Source organism: Leptodactylus fuscus, chromosome 1, assembly GCF_031893055.1.
Source record: "Leptodactylus fuscus isolate aLepFus1 chromosome 1, aLepFus1.hap2, whole genome shotgun sequence".
NCBI classification, from domain to species: Eukaryota; Metazoa; Chordata; class Amphibia; order Anura; family Leptodactylidae; genus Leptodactylus; species Leptodactylus fuscus.
In genome coordinates, this window is record NC_134265.1 from 88,559,849 (window position 1) to 88,586,041 (window position 26,193).

At 40.1% G+C, this 26,193-nt stretch overlaps 1 protein-coding gene across 2 annotated transcripts in view; it reads left to right on the forward strand.

The window, feature by feature from the left end:
• The window catches only part of KSR2 (kinase suppressor of ras 2), a 360,999-nt gene that overhangs the window by 300,353 nt on the left and 34,453 nt on the right, over positions 1-26,193 (forward strand). For both annotated transcript variants that reach the window (XM_075273321.1, XM_075273328.1), the window contains exons 15-16: positions 12,023-12,119; positions 19,538-19,671. In XM_075273321.1, coding sequence (XP_075129422.1) covers positions 12,023-12,119; positions 19,538-19,671 — 231 coding nt within the window. The remainder of the gene's footprint in view (positions 1-12,022; positions 12,120-19,537; positions 19,672-26,193) is intronic.

Consider the following 26,193-nt stretch of genomic DNA (forward strand, 5'->3'; position numbering starts at 1 on the left):
TTCTTGCAGGTTTTACATAGCAGGACTCCTAACCCATATGTATCTTTTACTAACAGCTCTTTAGATTCGCTCAGCTTCACTAACTGTATCCTCCTGAGTTTAAGTGCATGTTCAGTACCAGCCGGTGAGGTAGATTATCTCAGCCAACACATCTGTAAAATTGGAAATGGCAAAAAACATTACAAAGAGGTTAGCAAGAAATTGAGAGGAATCTGGCTTCTTGAGAGATCTGCTAATAACCCCAAAGAAAAAATCATCTGAAGCATAAGTCAACTTTTTTTATTTAGAATTCTCCCAGATGTTCCTCACAAAGTAAGACAAACCTTAACATATTCAATTAATAATAAAGTGGAAACTTATTGCCAGATGCTAAGGAGCAACTTTCATAGTGATCTTACTATAGGTTTTAAATGGTCTTTCTAAGCATATGTCTGAATCCTAGCAGATGTCAATTCTCCATAGAATTTCGAAGCTGGGAAACACTACTGAGCTGGTAACAATTGGCAGGGGATTCCTCTTTATTGTACGATGTACATGTCATCTTTATTATTTATCTTTCTGCTGGATTTTATATTTAATACAATATTTAACAAATATATGAACATTGTTCATGGTTCTCGGCAGGGCTGTAGTCACTTCGGCAAGCAAAGCACCTCTAATTTTAATTTAAAAAAAAAAAAGCCAGCGATTATGGGAACTACAGAGAGGAACAGACCACAAAAAAGGCTTCAATCCCTCTGAGACAGAAGTCATGACCCTCAGATGATGCCAGACAAAATCACAGAAGGAAAATATAGATGCTTTTTATGAGAATGTTCCAACAACTGGCCAAGACAAGGAAGAAAGCTCTGTAAGAAATGGTTGTCTGTTTCAGAATTATTGTATAATTTAGTAATTTTTTTGTTTGTTCTTGAGAAGAAGCGTTTTAGATATAATATTTCTGTATAAATCTATAAATGGCCCATACAAGAAGTATGGGTAAAAGCTCTTCCATTTAAGACAAGGGGGCACTCCCTCCATCTAAAGTAATAAGGTTTACTCTCCAGCTTCTATTTCTTCTTGCTCTCATCTGAGGGTCATGACACTGCTTTTTGTGGTCTGTTCCTCTCTTGTGCTCTCCATCACTGACTTTTTTTCTCTAATCATAGAAGCTTTACTGTTTTTTCTGTCTGATCATAGCTGTAAGCCATTTACGAAGAAGTTGAAACTAGAGTCAAATTTGGGCTTTGGAAAATAGAGAAGTCAGAGTTGGTGGTTCGGCCTACTCAATGTACAGACTTGTCAACTCTGACTTCAAATTCTGCTCCACAACCCTACTCCGGTCATTTGATAAACTTGTGACTATGATCTAGTATCTCTTATAATGGACTGTTATAAGGCTAGGTTCACACCTGCGCCCGGTCTCCCCGCTGGGATTCCGTTCCACATTCTGCTTTAAAAATGCAGAGGGAAAAGCCCTGCAAGCCTGACTTTGCTCTCTGCATTTTTCCGCCATTTTATTGGGAGAAAACCAGGCAAACTCCATTATAGTCTATTTAGTCCACGGTTTCCGCAGGTACCCGCTTTTTTAAGATTTCCAAGTGAACCCCACAAATGGAAACCTGAGTGTAGGTGTGAACCTAGCGTAAACTGTACAAGAAATATAGTGGTCTCATGCTAAGTCGGACCCTATTGACACCCCATTTGTCCATTACTTATTCTCAGTCTTTTTCTCATTACCTTGGCATGGTGAAAGCAATCGTTAATCTTTATTATGACACCAATGTGTAGTTGACTGTCATGTCGGAAAACTAATAGATGAGTTGAAATGGAGAAGAAACTCATTTTATGAATGACAGCACATTAAACAACGTGGCAGACATTTGATCCTTTTCCATTCACCTTCCTACACCCTCTCCTCATCTTCCCCTCTACTGGTCCACCTAAATATACCATTGATAAATTTGTACAATTTTCTCAACTTTCTCATTTCCCACTAGTTATCTTTTCAATTTGATTCAACGTTTTGATATTGTTATATATTTGCTTTTCTGAGTAAGAATTAGTGTTGTTTGGTAATAACAGAGGCGCTATTTATTCAGCATATTAGAAATAATATCTTTAACCCTTTCAGCAACTCTTGAATCATCAGATTTGTATTATTGGACATTCACTTTCTAATCAGAAACATTCTTTTTTTCTTTTGAATGGGATAGTTACAGAAATATCTGATACAATCTGCCACGTGTGAATCTGCCCTAAATAGCTCATTTTAATCACCTATTAAAATGTTTTGATTCAATACATTCAATAGGCTCTTTAAAATAATGCTCTTCACTTTTGTAACACTATGGGTTTGTTAGAATAGTATCTTGTTTCCGATAAGTAATTTCATACTATACAGATCATTTAACAGTAATAATATGTCTGATGAAATTATTATTTTAAACTCTTTTGATCATTAAAATTGTCTAGTTTTAAAGGAACATTAAACCTAGAAATGAATGATAAAAGTAAAGAAATTTATTTTCACTTTCTCTTTGTCAGTCTACCTTGACATCTGCTGCGGAGTCTTAGGCTTCGCCAAAAATAAGCAGAGGAAAAAGTCTTGCATGGAGGACTTTTTCCTCCACCGGTTTCAGTTTGATAATGAGAGACACCTAATAAAACTCCCATTATAGCCAATGTTGTCCATCGGACTCCATGTGTTACCGCTGTTTTAGTGGTCTGCCTCTTCATTGTTAAGGGTCCCTGATGCACCTGAGCAATGGAGAGGTAACACTAGTGTGATTCTGATGTACCTAGCCATGAGGATGGGACTAAACAGTGTTTTTGTCCTATTGCGCACAAAGCATAGCATGGAAGCTTCTGCTATTGGCAGTTGTTCTATGCATATTTCTGTAAAAAGATATAGTACAACGTTTCTTATATTCCTCTGTACTGTTCATTTATGATAAGTTGTTTTATAACTAGAGATACCTTTTAGAGCATACCTGATGTTTCAGGAGAGTCAGCTCTCTCACTCATTTATAAACAACCCCAGGACCTTTCAGGACATATCTAGAGAAGTACTGACATGTACTGTTGTGAGTAAAGTGCTTTGGTTGTGATAGAAAGCTCCTAATGATTCATCTGAGTAATGTGACCTGTAGTCCATGTCAAGATTGATATGTCAGTGATCTAGGGGGAGCATGAAAATAGCCTGATAGGGGGCAGAGAGAGGCATTTCTCTCTGATAAGATATATAACAAAGTTTTTTGTAGTCACCTGTACTATTCATCTGTGCAAAATTTATTGAAATACATAACTTGTAATTTTTAGCTCTAAATCACTACTCTGTCTGGGCTTAGGAGTCTACTGGGTGGGCTAACTCAATAATCTGTATACTCTCTCATACAGATAAGGCTGTAAATCTGTAGATAGGACTGATCACTGCACTCCTAAGCCCAGAATGTGCAGGGATTTAGACCAGGAAATTACAAGTTTTTCAGAATCTTTTCTCACAAAAGTATATTTTAGTTTTCTCAGTTCCTTGTGTTCTCTAACCTCCTGACTGCATATCAGATTGGTTCCTTTTAAGTCAGAATCTATGACCAATATGTTAAATATACTGTGTCTAACCGTAAGATACTTAGTCTATAAATGCACATAATTACATTATGTGTCTAATATAAAATCGATTTAATGGATCAACCAAGATATTAAAAAGACATATAACTGTAAATGATTTTGATAGTTCACAATAATGCTAGTACTATAGATTTATCCATTATGACTTTATAGTGATGGAATCTATATCCAAAAAGATCTACCTCTTAGATTTCTGGTTTCTACCTCCTAGGTAGAAACCAGGTAAATTAATGGTGAGAGCTAAGACCGTACTTGACCACCCCTGGGCTGCATAGATTTCAGGCATTATATACGGTATGCTAGTAAATTAGCGTCAATGATCATAAATCTGATGGGGCCAGGGGTCCTGTGTCCACGTCACACCCCATTTCAGTAAAGTGGCTAGGGTGGCATAAAAGAGGAAAAAGTCACAACTTTTTTTATTCCATGTACATCAGGAAACTGGCATACAAGGTGTGATATATGTCCCCCCATGTTCAGCATTATCTAAAAATCTCTTCATAGATTGATAGAATTCCCTGTTGTGAGAGTAGTTGCTCAAGAGGAAAACACAAAAGAGTTAAAACAGTTAAAACAAGTTTTATTACCAATCCTAATATAGAAATGTTATTTTTACACATAGTGTTGTAGTCATGCTAGTCTTATACGTAAATGGAGGCCGTTACATAAAATATCACTTTCAGAATAACACCAACTTTCTTTAGAATCTTATTTGCTGGAGAACATGAGACCTTAAGCTTCATGGTGGAATATAGGACAGGTGGACATTCAGCTGTGATATAAAATTGAACGCTTTAGGAATATCACATTTTAGGGCAGATTTATTATTGTTTCTATATCACATCATAAACCTCTGGTTTGAGCCTTCTTGAACAGTCACAAGTGAGATTTTTACTCTGCCCTTGCTAATTTCCAGAAAGAGAGAGTGTTGAGGGGTGCAGCGTGGTGGGCTTCCATTCTTTCCATTGCTCCATTTAGTCTGTATGGGACTTAGGCAGAGAGTCAAGTATAGTGGCTATCTTCTTCAGCCTTTTGACTTTCAGTGGGGCGTACATATATGGCCATTTCTCCATTCAAGAGTGGGACACATGACCCTACTTCTTATCATTTGTGGGACTCCTAGAGGATAGACACTTATCACTTATCCTGTAGGTAGGTGATAATTTGTCATTATGAAAAACCCCTTTAATATACATAGATTAGATTTCGGATAGCAACATTGTAATTTACTGGATGAAAAATTACGACTTGTCCAGAATAAATGTATCATATGAATCTATCATGATGGATTTAACATGCAGAAAAACAACATTTTGACTCGCAATTTATAATTCGTTTTCCCACATTTGAAATTTATGAGTTGATGGATAAGAGCGCCATGTGCTACTAATATTAAGCAGATATACTATACATTCTAAACATATCATTAGACTAAAAACAAACCTAGTCCTAGGGCCTATAGTAACAAGCTGTATAATAGATAAAGATTAGCTAGATATTATTAGGTGCCATTGATCCCACATGACATTCTGTCTTCTCTATAGCTCTTCAATCGTCTTATTCATGTGTATGTGATAATTAATATTGTATCTGTCCACCTTTACATTAAACTTGTCATCTTTCTCTTTTTCGTCCAGATGACACCATTAAAGTTATTTCTAGGGAACCTGATCTTCTCAAAGTTCCAATCTCATTGTCTCCTAGAAGTTGTTATAAGGTTGATTGTAGAAGACCGTGGTGTGGGTCAGTGTGCTATCCAAGTATTTTACAGATAGCACACTTTTCTCTGGGCCCATACATACAACTGTGATTTTCACAGTCTCGTGTGCCGACAATCTGGGCCTCATCAGATAGGACAGCTCCTATTCCTGTCCTGTTTTGCAGCCGTGCTTCTGTGGTTCCTATTCATGTAATGAAAGGAGCCACGGAAGCAAGGCCCATGCATGGGCAGCACACGGGGACATCCCCATGTTCCCCGTGTGTGGCCCAAGCTTTTAAATCACGGCAGGCCAGTTGCAGCAACCGGCCTAAGCCATTGACAATAGCTGGCCTACCAAGCTAATACTAATCTGACTATTGCATTAGTTTTTTGTGAACAGGAGTCAGCGCATAGTACACCCATGTGTGTTCCTCAAAGTTGACTTTTACTGGAAAAATTAACAAATCAATTAGTTCCTTATGATAAGGAAGCATGGCTTCCTCTGTAAATGAATCACTAGGCAAGGCTGTTTCTGGAGCCTTACAGGGCTGCATTGTGTTCTAGCTTACTGTAATGTGATGTTGACAGATTTATAGACATGTTGCTTTTCATTAGTCTGGTACAGAAGGATGTCTGATAACAGAAAGCACTCATCAATGACATACTGTAGGCCATTTGTATCAGGTTAGTACAAGGCAGAACTAACGCGATTCTACAGATATGTGACGGCATTGTGTGTTTTTGCGTAGTACAAACGTATTATAATACACTATTAATTGAAATTTTGTTGTTTACCTACTGAAGTGAAAAAGGGAATTTAGATGAATTATTCTGCATTTTGCAAGCGGTATCTGAATATGATCCAAGCAGGAACCATAGCTTGTTATATTTTATACAGTGTACTATATTTGTTCGTTTAATCAATAGTTAATAATTGCCAATAATAGTGGTCATATTAGCTATCCTGCCAATAATGCCTTGTGCTTGGGCATATGAAAACACCGACTAAAGGAAAATATTTTGTTTACTTGGTTCTGCTTAGACTTCGAAAGGAAAACTTCTTTACATCTGATGATTAAAAGACTCTTGATTTGTTGAGCAATTAGTACAGATCTGACAAGTCCCATTGAACTATCTATAATGCACAACTAATGAGAACTTCAAACAGTCTGAGAGTCCAGGTTATCCCTAGTAGTAAATGAGGGATGAGTCTGACCTCCTCTTCTCTTTTATGTGCAGTAACTAATATACTGTACTCTGCGTTGTCCATACACCTGTTTACAGCAGTGTTTTGTTATGTAATTTGTATATGGTACATACATTAATGAGATTGTACTTAGATGTTGATGCCTATTCAATGTGCAGTACAAATACAGATATCTGTAGTTCATAATGTATGCTGTCTCACTCTATAAAATGTATATAGTAACCATGTCTTTGCCCCCTGTTTGTCAAAAGGTTAGCAGATAAAAGCGATACTGTCTGCAGGAGCAGACTACATTCATTGTGAAATTGTAGTCTGATACCATGGAGACACGAGAATCTATAAACTCAAAATATTAGGAATGTTTTAATGAAAGGAATTCTGCCAAAGGATTAGAGCCCACCGAACTTCTGTCACCACTTCTTATATAGGTTCTGTGGAGTCAGTCTAATCATCTTAGCGCAAGAAAAAAAAGAGAAAACATAGTCTTAATAACTAATGCACACATGCAGATGGGCAGCCAACAGGATAAGACATAGATTCGAATAACGTCTATAATAATAACTACATGTCCAAGCCATTAAATCATATAATAAAAAGGGGATCTGCAGAATGACTCCTCTTAAAAGATCAGTTTAATGTAGAAAGCTATGAGGCATTTGTAACAGGTCCCGCACCCACCATGGGCTATTAGAGTACTCATGTCTTCTTTTATGGCTTATGAGTCTTCATATGGGCCCATCAGGCACTAGGTACCTGCGTACCTCTATACAGTAGACACCACTAATATTTGTATGCACAATAAACTTATATTGCAACATACACTGCAGAATATTATAGATCTGAAGTAGAAATTTTCATGGAACATGATATAAGAAGGTACTTAGAAATATCATAACTATACACTTTATTGCGCTTGGTATTGCTTGCACTACTTTTCTAAATCTTAAGTATTGTAGCTCACATTTTCTGTCTTTCTAATTAAAGGTGCGGGTAACAAGTATAGCTGCCACTGAATAGACAACGCTTTCTGTAGTTTTATTGCTGTTTAATAATGGGTCTGCTAACTATCAGATCTCTTTAATGAGTGCACCTTGACATCTGCAGCATTACAGAACAGCCTTCACATCAGACCTTTCACTGGATGCAAGTTATAATTGTTGCTCTATTCTGTAAATGAGAATTGAAGATTTACAGAACTCATTCTTTCATATATGGGCACTCTAGAGCAAAAACATGATAATATGAGAGGATATAAGGTATGCCTTGGGATCTACAGTGGCAGCCAAAAAAACTGCACCACCAGTGGATTTTGTCAAATGTATGTGATGCATAATAATGGAGTCCCTGCAGATGATATGTATACCTCCTACTACTGACTGAAAAATGTACAAAATGTACATGTTCAAAATTGCCAAATACTTGTCATCCAGGAGAGAAGAGGATAGAAATAGAAAAAGACAAGAAATCATTTTCGCTACAATCTTTACATTTTGTGCAATGGTGCAGTTTTTTTGGCTGCCACTGTAGATGACCAGCAGAGCTGATGACCATATGTAAGATTCTATGTGTGCAGTGAAATCTTTGAATCCACTCACTCACTACCTGCTTAAAGAAATTCCTTTTTTGGGCCAGGGCCCCACATAGCCCCCAAAACAGCGGCATTTTAAAGTCACTGCAATGGGAATGGGATTCTAACAAATCCCATCCACGCATAGCAGAAAAATACGCACAGCAGAGACGCTGTGATTTTTCCAAAACCGTTGCGGTTTTCAAAATTGTATTTCAATTATACCTACGGAAACTCTGGCGATTTCCCTATAGGTGTAGTGGAAGTAAAAGTCAGAAGAGAAAAACCTCTGAGCAATTTCTGTGAAAAGCGCTGTGGAGAAAAATGTGATGTGTTGCCGCTGCGATTTTTCTCGCTGTGCTTTTTTGCTGCGACTTGCTACATGGGGCCTTAGCCTTAATACCTTTAATAAAACTTGTGATATTAGAAATTGACACAACATCATCTTGGATTATGTATTCTGTGCACTGTAGTGGAGAGTTGGGTATACTAGAGATTATAATTGTGAATAGAAAGAATTAGAATTGACAAAGAATAAGGACTAGAGATGAGCGAACACTAAAATGTTCGAGGTTCGAAATTCGATTCGAACAGCCGCTCACTGTTCGAGTGTTCGAATGGGTTTCGAACCCCATTATAGTCTATGGGGAACATAAACTCGTTAAGGGGGAAACCCAAATTCGTGTCTGGAGGGTCACCAAGTCCACTATGACACCCCAGGAAATGATACCAACACCCTGGAATGACACTGGGACAGCAGCGGAAGCATGTCTGGGGGCATAAAAGTCACTTTATTTCATGGAAATCCCTGTCAGTTTGCGATTTTCGCAAGCTAACTTTTCCCCATAGAAATGCATTGGCCAGTGCTGATTGGCCAGAGTACGGAACTCGACCAATCAGCGCTGGCTCTGCTGGAGGAGGCGGAGTCTAAGATAGCTCCACACCAGTCTCCATTCAGGTCCGACCTTAGACTCCGCCTCCTCCGGCAGAGCCAGCGCTGATTGGCCGAAGGCTGGCCAATGCATTCCTATGCGAATGCAGACTTAGCAGTGCTGAGTCAGTTTTGCTCAACTACACATCTGATGCACACTCGGCACTGCTACATCAGATGTAGCAATCTGATGTAGCAGAGCCGAGGGTGCACTAGAACCCCTGTGCAAACTCAGTTCACGCTAATAGAATGCATTGGCCAGCGCTGATTGGCCAATGCATTCTATTAGCCCGATGAAGTAGAGCTGAATGTGTGTGCTAAGCACACACATTCAGCACTGCTTCATCAAGCCAATACAATGCATTAGCCAGTGCTGATTGGCCAGAGTACGGAATTCGGCCAATCAGCGCTGGCTCTGCTGGAGGAGGCGGAGTCTAAGATCGCTCCACACCAGTCTCCATTCAGGTCCGACCTTAGACTCCGCCTCCTCCGGCAGAGCCAGCGCTGATTGGCCGAAGGCTGGCCAATGCATTCCTATGCGAATGCAGACTTAGCAGTGCTGAGTCAGTTTTGCTCAACTACACATCTGATGCACACTCGGCACTGCTACATCAGATGTAGCAATCTGATGTAGCAGAGCCGAGGGTGCACTAGAACCCCTGTGCAAACTCAGTTCACGCTAATAGAATGCATTGGCCAGCGCTGATTGGCCAATGCATTCTATTAGCCCGATGAAGTAGAGCTGAATGTGTGTGCTAAGCACACACATTCAGCACTGCTTCATCAAGGCAATACAATGCATTAGCCAGTGCTGATTGGCCAGAGTACGGAATTCGGCCAATCAGCGCTGGCTCTGCTGGAGGAGGCGGAGTCTAAGATCGCTCCACACCAGTCTCCATTCAGGTCCGACCTTAGACTCCGCCTCCTCCGGCAGAGCCAGCGCTGATTGGCCGAAGGCTGGCCAATGCATTCCTATGCGAATGCAGACTTAGCAGTGCTGAGTCAGTTTTGCTCAACTACACATCTGATGCACACTCGGCACTGCTACATCAGATGTAGCAATCTGATGTAGCAGAGCCGAGGGTGCACTAGAACCCCTGTGCAAACTCAGTTCACGCTAATAGAATGCATTGGCCAGCGCTGATTGGCCAATGCATTCTATTAGCCCGATGAAGTAGAGCTGAATGTGTGTGCTAAGCACACACATTCAGCACTGCTTCATCAAGCCAATACAATGCATTAGCCAGTGCTGATTGGCCAGAGTACGGAATTCGGCCAATCAGCGCTGGCTCTGCTGGAGGAGGCGGAGTCTAAGATCGCTCCACACCAGTCTCCATTCAGGTCCGACCTTAGACTCCGCCTCCTCCGGCAGAGCCAGCGCTGATTGGCCGAAGGCTGGCCAATGCATTCCTATGCGAATGCAGACTTAGCAGTGCTGAGTCAGTTTTGCTCAACTACACATCTGATGCACACTCGGCACTGCTACATCAGATGTAGCAATCTGATGTAGCAGAGCCGAGGGTGCACTAGAACCCCTGTGCAAACTCAGTTCACGCTAATAGAATGCATTGGCCAGCGCTGATTGGCCAATGCATTCTATTAGCCCGATGAAGTAGAGCTGAATGTGTGTGCTAAGCACACACATTCAGCACTGCTTCATCAAGCCAATACAATGCATTAGCCAGTGCTGATTGGCCAGAGTACGGAATTCGGCCAATCAGCGCTGGCTCTGCCGGAGGAGGCGGAGTCTAAGGTCGGACCTGAATGGAGACTGGTGTGGAGCGATCTTAGACTCCGCCTCCTCCAGCAGAGCCAGCGCTGATTGGTCGAGTTCCGTACTCTGGCCAATCAGCGCTGGCCAATGCATTCTATTAGCCCGATGAAGTAGAGCTGAATGTGTGTGCTTAGCACACACATTCAGCTCTACTTCATCAGGCTAATAGAATACATTGGCCAATCAGCGCTGGCCAATGCATTCTATTAGCTTGATGAAGCAGAGTGTGCACAAGGGTTCAAGCGCACCCTCGGCTCTGATGTAGCAGAGCTGAGGGTGCACAAGGGTTCAAGTGCACCCTCGGCTCTCCTACATCAGAGCCGAGGGTGCGCTTGAACCCTTGTGCAGCCTCGGCTCTGCTACATCAGAGCCGAGGGTGCGCTTGAACCCTTGTGCACACTCTGCTTCATCAAGCTAATAGAATGCATTGGCCAGCACTGATTGGCCAGAGTACGGAATTCGGCCAATCAGCGCTGGCCAATGCATCCCTATGGGAAAAAGTTTATCTCACAAAAATCACAATTACACACCCGATAGAGCCCCAAAAAGTTATTTTTAATAACATTCCCCCCTAAATAAAGGTTATCCCTAGCTATCCCTGCCTGTACAGCTATCCCTGTCTCATAGTCACAAAGTTCACATTCTCATATGACCCGGATTTGAAATCCACTATTCGTCTAAAATGGAGGTCACCTGATTTCGGCAGCCAATGACTTTTTCCAATTTTTTTCAATGCCCCCAGTGTCGTAGTTCCTGTCCCACCTCCCCTGCGCTGTTATTGGTGCAAAAAAGGCGCCAGGGAAGGTGGGAGGGGAATCGAATTTTGGCGCACTTTACCACGTGGTGTTCGATTCGATTCGAACATGGCGAACACCCTGATATCCGATCGAACATGTGTTCGATAGAACACTGTTCGCTCATCTCTAATAAGGACTACTGCCGTTATTAAAGACTTTAGTCATATGCAAATGTAAGAGAAATGCTTTGCCTTGGAATCTAGAGCTTAGACCAAAGTCCAGGAAAGCTAAGGCACCCAAAGCACATTTCTCCTTATTTGCATCACAATAAAACAACAATTTACATGAAAATGGCGCTCCAAATAATAGAATAACAGATATATTTGGAAACTGTAGAATTACTGTGATTAGGTTTGTAACCAATTTTTATACAGTGTTTTGTATGTTAATGCATGTTATTTAATACAATATACAATACATATGTTTTTTTTTTTTCAGTTTGTGCAAGGGACGGACACTGTACTCAGTGGTACGGGATGCCAAAATTGTCTTAGATGTCAACAAAACCAGGCAGATAGCACAAGAAATTGTGAAGGTAAGTGCTGGATCTGAGAAATTTAATTTTCACAAATTCCATGTGTTAGGCACTTACAGAAGAAAAACACTGGGGGAGATATATTGTCGTGATCAGTGGCGTAACTATTAGACCCCAGAGTATAATAATTGGAGACCCGGGGGAATAAAAACATTAAAAAACCACTGTTACTTACCTGTCCCCTGGTCCTACGCTGTCTTCTCTGCTGCCGTCTTTCTTCTATGACGTCGGACGTCACATGACCCGGGACGCAGGCCGGGTTCATGTGACGTCAGAGACGTCAGAAAGGACGTCAGGAAGGAGGCCTGGCAGGATCGTGGAGAGGTAAGTAACAGTGTTTTTTATGTTTCTTACCTCTCCCGGTCCGCCAATCATTATACTCGGGGGTCCGAAAAGACCCCCAAGTATAATGATAGCAGCAGTAGTGGCTGTCACTGGGCCCCTAATGTCCCGGGCTCTGTGGCAGCTGCCTCTGCTGCTATGGTGGTAGTTATGCCACTGGTTGTGATCTCAAAATCACAAACCACTAATACCACTTTGTGAAATTGGTGCGTTACAGGTATGGGACTAGAATTATCATCATTGATACCAGTTTTCTATAATAAATAATGACTGATATCTCCGCCAGCAATGAGCTGGCATACATTTCAGACTAGGCACATGCTTCTAATTTAGGATAACATGTGGACCTTATAAATTAGGCTCATCCTCTGCCGGTTAAGTGGATATAAAGACTGGAATGGAAAACACTGGCCTTGATAACTCTCCACCACTGTATAATACTTTGTGGGGGGCTAGAGGGGAACTGCAGTTACGTGCATATATCCCTTCTTTTGCCTTGTTACAGCAACCCTTAAATACAATAATAGTGATAAAGTTATCACCAACTTTCCATTGCTTCCCAAATACTATATACAACACACACCAAAACTCCAAGGTGGTAGATTTAGTCAGGTGTATTATTCAGAAGTGGATCTGAAGGTCTCCATTGTCTAGCCATGAATTTATCTTGACAAATGACTGGACAGCAGAGCTGAATATAGACAATAGCCATAGCAATATAAGGGAATTGGTCATGCGGTAGGCTCACTAATACTGTGCTGATGAAGATATGAATAATGGTGAAGCAGGTAGAGATGGAACGTCATCCACAGATGTCTACCTGCACGCAACCTTCTGAAGCTAGAAGAGTGATCAGATGACTATAATCAGAATTGAACATTACGGTCTAATATCTTTCGACTCCAGAAATGTCTAATTTACCTACATGGGGGCTAGAAATACAGTCCATTCTCCTGTCCGGCTTATTAGTTATTACAGTTATACTATCAGTCTCTCGTATTAACATGGCTAATTTTATGTATTCCAAGTAACTTTTTGTTACTTTACTTTGGCTGTATTTAAAAGCTAATGGATAACATGCAGTATTTTTTTTATTTTATTTTTTTTTTTGGGGGGGGGGGATTTTTTAAATATAGTATAACATATACATTTTTTTTTTTTTTTTTAATATGGCAGATTTCAAAGTGATAAATTTAAACTGATGTATAAACTGTGGTGTGAAAAAAGCCTTAATTGGAAAGTGTGTATCTGATAACATGCTATGTAAATCTGTATAGCTTATCTGATAGAAGAAAGGATAACAAATATCGGTGCAGTTCTTGATTTGCAACTGTTATGCAACACACAGAAAAATAGCAATTCTGGAAAAAAAAAAACAAAGAAAGGATTATTACTCATTTTTTCCATGCGTAACCCCATATAGTCTCTGAAGAAGGGAACAAGATAAATGGCAGAGCAAGTTAAACATTTTGATGCCTAGTTCATAATTTATTCTGCTTTACAAGAAGGTAATTGCTTTGTGCTGCTAAAAATGTTTAGATCACAGAGCTCTTGCAGTGTAAGCAAGATTGTGCCACAAAGTATTGTAAAGCAAACAACTGACAATGATAGATCTAAATCATTTCTCCACCAAATATTATGCAGCACACATCAAAAGCCAGAAAAATTACAAGACTTCATTTTCTGCTCCGCTGAGCATGGAGAGGTGAAAAGATCCCAATCCGTTGTATGTGTAGGTGTGTTTTTCATGTAATTAATGGCATCACTATTGTGCTTTGTAGAATAGAAGATCATTCTTAATCTGCCGCAGTAATATTGGATGATCCACTATAATCAAGTCTTTATTGTAATATTGCTGTGTTTACAGCTTTCCTATTAATGCTATCTCCATTCATCTATGTGTTAATAATCTTGGCTTACTGCTTGTTCAAAGACAAAAACAACATTTACTAACCTATCTGGAGAAGTCAGTATCTAAATATGCAGAGCTGCAGCTTCCCTTCACACGGGAAGATTTTATTTGTTGACATAGCCCTGAATGTAAAAGGCTATAGCAGAATAGTTTGAGGAGCCATCCCTATATACATCAAAGTATGCACCTCGCCAAACCGCTTATCTACAGTATACCCTGGAAGCGCCGCATATATGCTCATAGTAAAAAAACGCTGCGTAAACGCGACGTAAACGCTGCTCTCGCATTTCTACAGCAGTAAAAATAAGCACACATTGAGCCCGGCGTTACTCCGTGTGAAGGCTCCCTAAGGCACATATATTATGACAGTTTTGATGCTGCACCCCAATAATTAAAGGATTTGTCCACTTTTTAACTGAAGTGAGCCTTATACTTTTACTTTGCACCAGGCTCTTAGTTTTAGTCTATAGGTACTGGCCCTATAGTGATGACATCTTAATGTGTCATTCACATGACCACCACAGCTTCTATATTTCATGACCACTATATTTCTGTCACTGTCCCATACATCCAAATAGGATTTGCAAACAGTCATGTAGAAACAAGAGTATTCGTATATACAGTATGGAATGAATTGTACTGGAATCCACCGTGTGCAATCTGCCTCTATGGTAGTTACGCCCCTGGTTGTAGACATTTATGAAACTTGTATGACAAAGGGGAGTGGCAAATAAAATAAAGGTATGGCCTAAGTTGCAATACCATGCACCAAAAATGTGGCAACATTTTTTCAGGCCAACTAATAAGTATTTTAATGCAACCAGGTGTAGCTAATGTAACTAGATGGTCTAACAATATGCCAGCTTTATCATACTTTGGCAATTGTGAGTTATTGTTAGGCTTAGTGGTCAGAGTGAAAATTGCTAGATTTAGAACTTTAAAAAATAAAAAATTTAAATTAAAAAAAACAACAAAAATGTCCTTTCTAACTATTTTCCCTCACTTCTATTGTTCTCAACTCAGACTCCACAAAACTGCCACATGTTGCTGCAATCAAACCTAAACTCTAGCCCCCTGTCCTGGGGATCACATAGCCCCCCCTTATGTTTTTTTTTCATTGTAAGTCCCCCAACTTACTCCTCTTAATAGCAGATAATTACATTAAATGGTTTTAGATGGAAGACTATAAAATAAGTCTTGAAACTTGTTACTTTATAAAGTTTCTAGATCTTCTGCTGTTTATGGAATATAAATGTTTTAGTTGTAGCACAGTATTGGAAATTGATTCATGTGCTGTAATATCTCTTCCTTTTTCTGCATTGAATATGCCCTTGCATTATAAGTTTCAGTCCTGTATAATATATCTGCAGTGGCAAGCCGTCTGTCTGTTTCATGCAATCATCTGCACAATGATTTACAGCACATTTACGTCCCGTAACGTCTAGTAAGAGCACAATAGCTATTTTTCTAGTCTACGGAGAAGTTTTGAATTATGATTCTGCTTCCTGGAGAACATGAAAATGGAGCAACTAAATGTGGCATCATTACTAAGACTGAGGACAGGCTTGAAAAAAGGAATTGTATATTTCAGTCATTGCCCTGTTAAGTTCATGCATCTCTGTCATGGAGCAATGACTATTCCATAGCCTTTATGAAATACTTAGGACAATTGAGGGGCTAGTCTCTCTACTAAATCAGCCATTTTATATCACACTTTTGCCTTGAAACTCAATGTATTGTAAGTACAGGGATACTTTTCCCTGTACTTACATTTAATGAATGTAATAATGTAATTGATATCATTATTTCTGCCTAACAAGCTTTAACTCTGACCTTCTATTTCAAGGTGGTCATGGCAATCCCAGACCAATACGTTTGACCCAAATTTTGATTTTGCTCATGCTCAGTTTGTGGTTTTGTCTCATTTGTCATGATTTGACTATTGACAATGTAAAAGCATTTTTCCGAGGATTCTCCCAGTTTTCTGGCCTCCTCACCAAGTCAGTATTGACTTTCCAGCCAGTTGCTTCTTTAGTATTCACTGCATTGTGACATCAGCATCACTGTAAGAAAACTAATACACCGCTCCAAATCGACTCAGGCATTCATGCAGAGGAACAATTACAATGTCCTGGAATGGCCATCCCAGTCCCCAGACCTGAATATCATTGAACATCTGTGGGATGATTTGAAGCGGGCTGTCCATGCTCGGCAATCATCAAACTTAACTGAACTTGAATTGTTTTGTAAAGAAGAATGGTCCAAAATCCCTTCATCCAGGATCCAGGAACTGATTAAAAGCTACAGGAAGCGACTAGAGACAAAAGGAGGATCTACTAAACATTAATGTCACTTTTCTGTTGAGGTGCCCATACTTTTGCACCGGTCAAATTTTGGTTTAATGCATATTGCACATTTTCTGTTAGTACAATAAACCTCATTTCAATCCTGAAATATTACTGTGTCCATCAGTTATTAGATATATCAAACTGAAATGGCTGTTGCAAAGACCAAAATATTTAGAACAAAAAATGATTAAGATTAATAGGGGTGCCCAAACTTTTTCATAGAACTGTATATTGATTCACAATAATCCAAATTTTTATTTCATCCAAACAAACTTTATTTCATCTAAACAGTTTGTTTGGATGGAATAAAAATTTGGATTATTGTGAAGCAATATATGAGTGCCAGAATTTTTGTTCCATTTACCCTAAATTTCAATCCTTGTAGATGCAAAGCAGGCACCCTAATAGTTAAGCTATGGGCTCAATTGTTCTCAATGATAGAATTTTTCTGACCATAAGATTTATGTTGCTTAATATGCATAATGTATTCATTTATAGATGCAGGTCTGTATAATATATATATATATATATATATATATATATATATATATATATATATATATATATATATATATACCGTATTTTTCGGACTATAAGACGCACTGGACTATAAGACGCACCTTTTAGAGGAGGAAAATAGGGAAAAAAATTTTGAAGCAAAAACTGGTAAAATATTTAATATATGGGAGTTGTAGTTTTGCAACAGCTGCAAGGCCACATTGACAGGTGACCCTGCAGCTGTACGGGGATGCATAGAGCGTTTTTTTTGCGGGGCCAGCTGTAATTTTTAGTTATACCATTTTGGGGGATATCTATTGCTTAGATCACCTTGTATTGAAAAAAAAACAGGAGGTGATTTAGAACTTTTATTTATTTCATATTTTTAAAGCTTTTTTTTTTTTTTTTCTATTTTATTCCCCCCCGGGGGCTTGAACCTGCAGTCACTTGATCGCAAGTCCCATAGACGGCAATACAACTGTATTGCCGTCTATGGGACATTCTGTCTATTAGTATTACGGCTGGTCATAGAGACCAGCCGCAATACTAATATAGCTGTGACAGGCCGGGGAGCCTCATTAGGCTCCCGGCTGTCACCCGAACAGGTCGGCTCCTGCGATATCGCCGCGCAGGAGCCGGCCTGCAACTCTACAGGTACGGGGCCGGTGGGGACCGGCCCCGGGGGAGAAGGGGCCACGGATACTGACCCGGCATCCGCTGTACTAGAGAGGCGGATGCCGGCACGGGATAGACGCCGGGGCCTGAGACATCGCTACGATCCTCTGCCATGCATGAAGCCGGCGGCTGGGGCACGGAGGAGCCCCTGCCGCTGCTGGCTTCATGCAGGGCAGAGGAGCGCAGCGATGTCTCAGGCCCCGGCACCTGTAATGGCGTCTATCACTTGCCGGCTTCCGCCTCTCTATTACAGCGGATGCCAGGCGCCACCTTCAGACTATAAGACGCACCCTTCTTTTCCCCCAAAATTTTTGGGAAAAAAAGTGCGTCTTATAGTCCGAAAAATACGGTATGTTACAGACCAAAAGTTTGGACACACCTTCTCATTCAAGGAGTTTTCTATATTTTCATGACTATGACAATTGTAGATTCACACTGAAGGCATCAAAACTATGAATTAACATATGTAGAATTATATACTTAACAAAAAAGTGTGAAACAACTGAAAATATGTCTTCTATTCTAGGTTCTTCAAAGTAGCCGCCTTTTGCTTTGATTACTGCATGTAAAGAAGAAATATACTTTGGAGACTTTTAGACAGGAAAAAATCTATTGAGGACAATTAAGTGTCTGTCTGTCTGTCCTGGGTTTTAGACCTGCCAGTTGTGCCAGAACATTATTGTTGCATGAAGGATTTTACATCAGCAGATGTTTTGGTTACTGTGTATGTTTTTGTTTTTTAATCGTATGGTAACCTATAGTGCTTATGATGAATGAAACACAAAAAGAAATGTAAAATATGTAAAAGGATTTGGCAAATTTATAATACTATTGTCTTTCTATGTGGTAGAGGGAACTTGGGCACCAGGGCTGCCTTTTGGTGTACATGTTATACTTTACAGAGAAAATTGTCATCTAGTACTGACCAAACAGACTTAACAATTATATATTTTTTTAATGATATCTTCAATGTAACCACATCGATAAATATGATTTTGTAAAAGTATTACTTGTTAAAGGGGCTCTATCAGCAAAATCATGCTGATAGAGCCCCACATATGCGTGAATAGCCTTTAAAGAGGCTATTTAGGCACCGCTAAAGTTACATTAAACTCCCCCCCCCCTTCGTTTTAAAATAAAACCCTAAAACAGAATATGTTCAACTTACTGAACGTGCATGGTGGGCGGGCATTCAGGATCCAACGTCATCTTCAGCCACGCCTCCTCTTCCAGTGATGTCCTCGGGTCCTGTCTAACTCGCGAACTGACATTGATAAAAAATGGCGCGGGTGCATGCGCAGTAGCATGCTGCTACTACTACTACTGCGCATGCACCCACGCCATTTTTTATCAATGTCAGTTCTCGAATTAGATGGGGCCGAGGACATCGCTGGAAGAGGAGTCGTGGCTGAAGATGACATCGGACCCTGAATGCCTGCTCCCCCGTGCACGTTCGGTAAGATGAACATATTCTGTTTTATTTTAAAACAGGAGAGTAGTTTAATATAACTTTAGCGGTGCCTGAATAGCCTTTTTAAAGACTATTCACGCATATGTGGGGCTCTGTCAGCATGATTTTGCTGATAGAGCCCCTTTAAGCTTTATATCTAATCAGTTAATTATTTTCATTTAATTTCTTTTAGGGAATGGGATATCTTCATGCCAAAGGCATTCTACATAAAGACCTCAAATCAAAAAATGTTTTCTATGACAATGGAAAAGTAGTAATTACTGATTTTGGCCTTTTCAGTATATCTGGTGTGCTGCAGGCGGGCAGGTACGTTGTAGTATTTGTATTATAGTTTGTTTGTTTTTTATTTGCAACATAATGCACAATATCAATCACTCTGAATAATTTTGAGAAGAACAGCCATGATTGTTCCATCTACTAGAGTGGCAAGAACCTTTATAGGATTAATAAAAACTGTATTGTTAGCAAACATTGAGGTGATGAATTTGCCTTAAGGGTCTGAGAACTTTGGAGGGCAAAACCTTGAACTTCTTGAACATATTTCCCTAAACCATTCCTGAACTATGCTGCTACAAGAACCACTGGCGTTAGTAAATACCATTGCCATAATGGGGTGTTTAGGTAGGTGGTATGATCTGTGTCAAAGTAAGATCAACATGAATGCCAGTATTCAATGTTTCCAAGCATAACACTACCTCTGATGTTGTATCTTATGCCCAGAGAGCATCCTGGTGCCATCTCTACCTTACATAAGATGTGCATACACAACCACATAATTTATTAGCAATAAATGGATGTCCAGCACTCCGTAACTTCTTTATATAAAAGGTATAAGTTTATTTCGGAGACATGCTCCCTTTAAAAGCCGAGTATATACAAAGCATATGGTGGTGCAGATGGGATGGTAACAAAGAAACCGACGCGTTTCGAGGTTATTCACCTCTTAGTCATGGCACCACATAATTTATTAGACCAGGCCACCATCCTTAATTGTTCCATGGCCTAGCTCTGATGTTCATGTGCCTATTGTAGGTGCATTTATAAGACGTCATCATGGGCACCCTCATGCTCTGCAGTTATATAGTCTCATAAATAGTAAGACCAGCCATCTTTGAGATGGTCAGCCAAGTTGTCTAGACTTCACAATTTGTCTCTTGTCAAAGCTGCTCAAATCCTTATCCTTGCATTATCCTAATTTCAACACATCAACTTCAAGAACTGCCTGTTCACTTGCTGCTTGATATATCCCACCCTTTGACAGGTGTCATTAAAATGTTGGCAGTTTCTCTACAGCTACAGATTTTCTGCAACCTATAGTCACCTCTCTGGTTAACAAAATGTTTCACATGAGAGTAATTCTCCATAGTTCATACATTTTTCCTTTGTAGCACTAATATAGTTAAAAAAAAGTTTTAAAAAATATCTAAAAAAATTAAACTAAAAATTCAATTCCCCCCTTTCCCATCCCACTTGAAATAAAAAGAGATAAAAACAAACAAACAAATTATAGATCCTCACATCTGAAAGCAACCAGTCTACAAGCATGAATGCCATAGCAGGGAAAAATCAAAGGAGTCAACCAACTGAACCAAAAATAAATAGTATTGCTTGCCTAAATAGCTGAAAATATTGGAAAAGGTGAGTAACCTAAATTAGGACGCATTAAAACTAATTTTTATTAGATTCTGATTAAAACCTATTGCCATTAGAAACAGGGGAGTATCCCTCACAATACCAACAAGGCTGAGATACTTATTGACCAAGTTCCACCCTCCTGAAGATTGTACCCCGGGTGCTATTCACCAGTATCTTCACCTAGAATAGTGGTCACTGAAATCTAGGTATTTATATCTAGAGATGAGCGAGTACTATTCGAAACAGCCGTGTGTGTCGGCACGTTGAATACATCTTATTTAATTTGTCAGGGATGTAGTACTAATTAGGGTAAGTTTTTAATGCTTATTCTGGATGTGTGGTGCAACAAAAAGATGCCTTTGTTCCATAGTTAAGCTTTGTTGAGGTGGGTAAGGATTTTAAGTTAGTACAGACAGTCGGGCTGATTGTCTTAGACAATCTAATTCTAAGTCTTAAACAGTGCAACTTTGGACTAGACAGTCTTAAACTGCAGCAGATTTCTTAAAGCTTCTGATGCTGTGTGTTACATTGGGGCAATTTCATTAAGACTAGCATATGGTATGGCAATGTTAATGAATAGAGATGAGCGAGTAGTATTCGATCGAGTAGGTATTCAATCGAATACTACGGTATTCGAAATACTCGTACTCGATCGAGTACCACTCGCTATTCGAATATAAAAGTTCGATGCAGAAGCAGCATTGATTGGTCGAATGCTATACAGTCGGCCAATCAACGCTGGTTTTTCTCCTACCTTTAGAAGTCTTCTCCATGCAGCTTCCCCGCGGCATCTTCCGGCTCTTCATTCACTCTGCCAGGCATCGGGCCTGGGCAGAGCCGACTGCGCATGTCCGCTTGTAGTGCGGGCATGCACAGTCGGCTCTGCCCAGGCCCGATGCCTGGCACAGTGAATTCAGAGCCGGAAAATGCCGCGGGGACGCTGCAAGGAGAAGACTGCTCGGAGGATCCAGCCCGACCCTCACTCGTGGACTTAGTAAGTATAATTTGATCGAACGTTGCCTACCCCTGAAACAAGTCAGTACCCAATCCATTCCCCACACCACCCACATTTTCAGATTGTGGCGGAAGGTGCACAGATCAGGGCTTGAGGTGCATGTTCAGCACACGATAAGGCTTTGCGCCAAAAGTGCACCTGAACACTATCACTGTATGCCGATATTGGTAATGATTAATTTTTTCCATTTTGCTTAATAAAGCTCCCCCAATATATATATATCTGTTCTGGAGAAAGTTCCTTACCTGTAAGGGCTCGTTCACATCTGCGTCGCCCTCTCCGTACTGCAGGTTTCCGTTTCCTGCCTAAAACAGAGGCAGGAGACGGAAACCTGCAGGAGTCTCTCTCACCCATTCATTTGAATGGGTGAGAGAGATGTCCGGCCGTGAGCGGCGGTGAGCGTTTTGCGCTCTCCGCCGCGAAACCGGGTTTTATAATCCGGACACAGAGTCGGACATGCAGTACTCTGTGTCCGGATAAAAAAATCCGGTTTCGCGGCGGAGAGCATAAAACGCTCACCGCCGCTCATGGCCGAACCCGGTCTATGGTTTCCGTCTTCTGGCATGCAGAAGACCGAAACCATAGAACGGAAAGAAGAACGCAGGTGTGAACCCAGCGTAAGAATGATTTAAGATATCCTTATTCTTTCTTAGGGTCGTACAGATCTTGTAAGGTTGATAGCCCTTTCATCCTCCAGTTGTCCTCCAAAAATTCTAATGGGATTGAAAGGGCACCACATAGATTTTGGAGTCAAATGGATAAGTAGTTTCTAGGCCTTATCTGAGGCTTAAAATAGATGTCAAAGGGGAAGAGATGAAGTTATGTTATTTATACTATGTGGTGCAAGATACAAGCTAAATGATAAACCTGTAGGTTGGGTAGACCCTTCTATGTAGCATCACATAACATGGCATGAGATATGAGATTTCCAAATAAATCTCTGTACATGGTTATTAACTAATGTGAAAAAGGGTTTAGAGATTGATATAAGAATGGTAAAGAACAAATAAAGGAATTTAAGTAAAAGCAACATTTTTTAAATGGCAATATGTCCATACTATGTGATTATATGTTTGGAATTTAGGTTCATGTCTTCTATTATTTCCCATAAGAGATGAGGGACATTTTGTTGGCACAGTTTCTCTGTAGGATGTGTAAACATTATTCCCAAATAGGCGAACATTATTAGCTTTTAGTATTATGGCTGATCTGTGTATATCACATGTTGTGATGGTCAAGTTAGATCTGTCAAACTGAATAAGGTCCTATCTTTAACCCATTGTGTCAAATCTTTTTGAAACCATAAATTTCATGTTAATGTTTTTGTGCTGCGTTTGTTACGTGGTAATCCCAAGATTTCCATAAGGTTATTCATAAACTATTAGACATGATGGTCATAATTTATGTTCTGGCAATCTAAGGTCATCCACGGTGGGAGCACAGTATCTAAGTATGACCCAGTGGTGTCTCCTTGCTGTTACATGACTTATTCTTATACGATAAATGGTTATTACAGAGACTGTTGCTTAGCAACATATTCAACTATTTTGGTTGGCCATATCTAACTGTAGCCCCTTACAATGCACAGCATTATCCTCTTACAATCTTATACTCGATATGTACTATGGTCTCACATGTTGTAGTGCTGTTAAATAGTACATATGCTTATGTCAAGTTAAATATTGCTACTTCTATACGATACCCCATTATTTTGCATTTTTAACTAAAATGTATCATTAGATGAAGGGGTCCTAAACATGGGAATATGATTATTACTGGATTCTTTAAGAGACCACATTACCTATCACTCATTTCACAAACTGTAAAAAGTAAGAGGCACTGTACTCTTGCACCATGCCAGATCTATCAGCATTGTTTCCATAGTATTCCCCATGAAATAACAATTCTGCGGCATCTTATCTTAGAAGTCTGAGTTGCACCTTTCCACTGTTACTCCTAATGAAATTTAAAGGGATCCTATCTTTCAAACACATTTTTTTTCTAACTAACACGTCGGAATAGCCTTAAGAAAGGCTATTCTTCTCCTACCTTTCGTTGTCTTCTCCGTGCTGCCGTTTGCTTGAAATTCCGTTTTTTCTTGGTATGGAAATGAGTTCTTTTGCAGCACTGGGGGCGGGCTCCAGCGCTCAAACAGCACTGGGGCATCTCCAGTGCTGCTAGAGAACTCTCCAGCGCTGCCTCCATCTTCTTATGAAACGAGATCTTGACTGCATCTTCTTCCGCTGGTGTCTTCTAACTTCTAGGCAATTACACAATATTGTGTAAGCGGCCATTTTTCTTGTGGCCACGAGGATGCGCAGTTGGTTTGCCCTAGGCCCGAGGCCTAGAAGTTAGAAGACACTGCCGAAAGAAGACGTGGTGAAGATGGAGGTGGCGCTGGAGAGTTCTCTGGCAGCATTGGGGACGCCCCCAGTGCTGTTTGAGTGCTGGGGCCCACCCCCCAGTGCTGCCAGAGAACTCATTTACATACTGAGAAAATAACGGAATTTCAAGCGAAAGGTGGCGCGGAGAAGACATCAAAAGATAGGAGAAGAATAGCCTTTCTTAAGGCTATTCCGAAATGTTAGAAAAAAATGTGTTTGAAAGATAGGATCCCTTTAATGAATGATGTTACTGTTCCTCCTTGTGAAAAAAGGTTACTCTGGCATTGGTTGTACTACTTGGACATGGATCTGGGTAGGGACACAAATCCAGCTGGTAACACCCAGATGTCAGTTTATGCAGACATTATTAAGCGGAATAACTAAGAAACTGCACAATGCAGGGTATCAAGCAAATATACCACATAATTGTTATATTATGGAGAATAGAAGTATTTACTAAAACAGATAAAGTTGACAGCTTCAGAGTGCATAGACAAGGAATGTTATATGACCTGGAAAAGAATAAAGGCTAGGGTGGAACTTCAACAAAACTTATATTCGGGAAAAATAACTAACATTTTTGTCTGTTCTGTCTTGTAATAAGTCAAGGACCTACAGTATGTGTCCATCACACGATTAGGACAGATTTTTATCCCATTGCAGTAAACATTCTTACTGAATAAGTACAAACAGAGATCTTGAAGTCCGTGAGAAAATGATACAGAAAGTATTTTGGAATATTGTATCACTTTCATTATACAAAACATAAGGTTTATTTCCTGAAACCTTAATACCCCTTTAAGCTGTAGCTGGATTGCAGTTCTCTCACTTTTCTTCTCTCTTAAAGTGAACTTATCATGAGAACTAGTTTGTTTTCTTGTCTGCTTAATGTTCTATGAATTAATGAGTTCAGTTGTATTCATTAATTGTGGACTAAAAAATATGAAATATCACTTCTTTTTTATTTTTTTAATGGTCAGATTAAGCATTTACATTTTACTTACACAAATCTAGAAAATCCCTGAGATATGAATAACTATATTTCCCAGTGATATTGTTATGGAATTGCTAGGTCAGTAATTCTCCAGTAGCTGCTGGAAACCCTGGGAAGGGTCACAAGAGACAGTGAGCCCTAAGCTGAAACCCCCCACTGTCCCTTCCTGCTTGCCTGGTCCTATGCTATGTAATAGGCGGCAACTGGGCGACGGGCCCTTCCTATATACGTGAAACACCAAACACAGACAAGACAAACAACACAAAAGGGAGATGAGCAAGCCAAGGGTTCGGTAACAGATGAGCTATGTAGTGCCAAATCAAAATCCAGGGAATAGTCAATAGGGAAGCCAGAGGTCGGAAGTCAGTAATATAATAGTAGAAGAAGAGAAGCTTATCAGGGACAAAGTCAATAGCCAGCATGTCTATGTAGGCCAATGTCCTGTATATAGGAAGCCAAAACCCAGCCCTAGGCTTGATTGGAGTACAGGCTGTCAGTCACACGGCAAGACTAGAATTAACCACTTCATGAACGGAGGCAAACAAGGTGCAGGAGACGGGTGTGGTGGGAATTCAATTACAGAAATAGAGCTGTGTTCACAACAGTGCAACCAAAAACTCTAAGCAGGGAATAAAACTGCACACGCCTAATGCACCGCAGCATGTGAGCAGAGGGTGGCACAGTGACCCGAACAGGCAGAGACGTTACAAATATTAACTAGAGATGAGTGAATCGAACCTGACGAACTGGAATTCAATCCGAATTTCAGGAAATATTCACTTTGCATCGAATCCGGATTT